At 46.7% G+C, this 2,500-nt stretch overlaps 1 protein-coding gene across 3 annotated transcripts in view; it reads right to left on the bottom strand.

The window, feature by feature from the left end:
- Nucleotides 1-2,500, bottom strand: part of col11a1a (collagen, type XI, alpha 1a) — a 136,867-nt gene that overhangs the window by 25,045 nt on the left and 109,322 nt on the right. For all 3 annotated transcript variants that reach the window (XM_063206797.1, XM_063206795.1, XM_063206794.1), the window contains 3 exons: nucleotides 1,921-1,974; nucleotides 1,462-1,515; nucleotides 1,077-1,130 (listed from right to left, as the gene is read on the bottom strand). In XM_063206797.1, coding sequence (XP_063062867.1) covers nucleotides 1,077-1,130; nucleotides 1,462-1,515; nucleotides 1,921-1,974 — 162 coding nt within the window. The remainder of the gene's footprint in view (nucleotides 1-1,076; nucleotides 1,131-1,461; nucleotides 1,516-1,920; nucleotides 1,975-2,500) is intronic.

The following is a 2,500-nucleotide window of genomic DNA, read 5'->3' on the forward strand; positions in this document are numbered from 1 at the left end:
TGATCCGACCACCAGGGCCAGATTAATGCACAGGCCTAGGGGCCCCCAGTTGCAAGGGGCCCCTGATTGCCCAAAGGTGAAGAATTGCTGAATTGTGACAAGAAGCAATATTGAAAAATGTACCTGTTGTGTTCAGTACATTTGGTAGACATGTTATCCTTAATTCCTAGCTTGTAATTAAGACACCGTCTATGTACATTTGCTGCGAAATTTGCCTTCTGGTGGGTCTCACAGCAACCAGTAGCCTAGGGGTCCCAGGCAATCTTAATCTGGCCCTGCTGACCACCTTACCCTTCCCTTCCCTTCCCATGCCGTGTTTCATATTCTGCAGCCATTTCGACCAGCTAAAGGCGTGGCATTAAATATTGATACCGCCGGGACAGGGGCCAAGCGGTCATAAAAGTGGGGGGGTTAAGGTGTTGGGGGCTGTTGTAAAAGGGACATTAATGGTGTCACTGCACTAATTCAGACAGAACGGCCCGGCTCCCACACAAAATATGGGGGAGCGTGCAGAGTGGAAGGGAGCACAGGAGGAGATACAGAGATACTGGGCTGTACAGTGCAATCCAGGGGAGGAGTACAGTTTCAGGAGGTGTGTGTGTGCAAGGAGGTGAGCCGAAGAGGAAATAGGAGCAACCCAAGGAGTCAGGGGAGGCTGGGAAAGCAGTATTGTGAAGGAGCAGTGTCCCCTACTGTAGAGGAGCAGAGCAGGAGTTTGGAAAGCTCCGGGAGGTGTACTATATAGTCTAGTAAGAGTAATATAACTGGGCAGAGAAGACAGGATAGACACATGGATGGGGGGAGCAGTATGGTTAGGAGTTGCGTAGAGAAGAAGGGAGAGGAGTAGAGGAGGAGATGGGAGATATCCAGGGGAGTAGGTAAGGAGAGGGAGGCAGTATGCTCAGGACTAGTGGAGAACGGTGAGGAGATAGGAGAGAGATGTAAAGTCCAGGGGAGTGGGAGATGGAGGCCATGTGTGTCCCATACAAGGAGTAGAGGAGGAGATAGGAGTGATCCAGGAGAGTGGGGGACAGGAGTAATGTCATATCAGTGTGGTGATCCAGAGGGGCTCGTACCTTCTCTCCCACAGGTCCCATGCCACCAACACCACCAGGAGGACCTTGAGCACCCTGCCAGGAGAGAAAACAAAAACAATACATTAGATTTGAATAGTTAACATTTTAGCACGTGGAGTTAAGTGTTTTTTTAATTACACATGTGTAGCTACAATGTAGTGGAATGTACATAGCAACTGGAGCATCTTGGGAGATACTAGAGTCTGCCATCTTGGCCCAATATCCATGGCATTGGAAGTTATCACATTGGCTTTTTGATAACGAACTTTGTCACAAGTAGTATTATACTGCATGTTTCTGCATGTTAGTGCTGCATGTCATCCATTTTTGAAATGTATGGAGATGGAAGACGTCATTTGTGCATAGAGATGGAGGGTTCACTTACATCAGCACCGCTTGGACCCTGAGGACCTCTGGGACCGGGGGGACCAGGAGGACCCTGTTAGGAGGAGAAGAAGAGGAGGAGAGAAGAAGAGGAGAAGAGGAGAGGAGAAGAGGAGGTGAGAAGAAGAGGAGGTGAGGAGGAGATGAGGAGAGCAGAAAGCATAGAGATAGCAGAAAATGCTCAATTGCGTCTCAACTATACCCATGCAACATCTACAAGTACAAAATCTCCCTGTTTGGGTGAAGTAAGGAGGAAGCACTGAAATAGTAGAGCCATACACTGCAAATGTCAATAAGCTGAATTAAATTGAATTGAATTAAGGTTATATGGTTACATATCACAACCGCTGCTCTATTACAGAGAGTATGTTACATGATATCTGTATCTACTGTACAGGTATGTGTGATCTGTATCAATGTTGGTGTCTTCAAATGAAATCAAAATGAAGATGGCTCTTACCATGGGGCCGACGTCACCGTTCTCTCCCTTCTCGCCTGGTGGTCCAGGAAGACCCTACACAGACACAAACAAACAAACAAGCAGAGAATACATTATTTACAAACTTGTGCTACTATGGTTACAGGCATACAAGGCGCTGAAGTGGATATATCCGAGCTCTCAGTCCTCACATTATCTGGTGGCGAGGGAATCAAAAACTTGATTGCTCTGAGGAAAACCATGGAAAAAAAGACATCACACACCACACACAGAGTGACTGGAATAATCATCTGAACGCACTGTCCGCTCCGCAGAGTACCCGCGCAGTCAATCTATAATTCTCCGAGCTTCATCTGCTAATGACTTTGGGGGATGCGCTGCCATATCTAGTGCGAGGCCTCATTAGCATACAAGGACGTACTAGCTACCGGCTACATAAAACAGAACAACAACAAGTGGCACTATCTCTCTCTCTCACACGCGCTCTCTCTCGTATTGTCAGACCACAGACCCTATATAAATGTCACCATTTATTATATGCATTAAATTACAGCAAAATGAAAATGTAGAAATAATAATGTAATGAAATTGCTAGCTGTGC

This window comes from Engraulis encrasicolus, chromosome 9 (assembly GCF_034702125.1).
Source record: "Engraulis encrasicolus isolate BLACKSEA-1 chromosome 9, IST_EnEncr_1.0, whole genome shotgun sequence".
NCBI classification, from domain to species: Eukaryota; Metazoa; Chordata; class Actinopteri; order Clupeiformes; family Engraulidae; genus Engraulis; species Engraulis encrasicolus.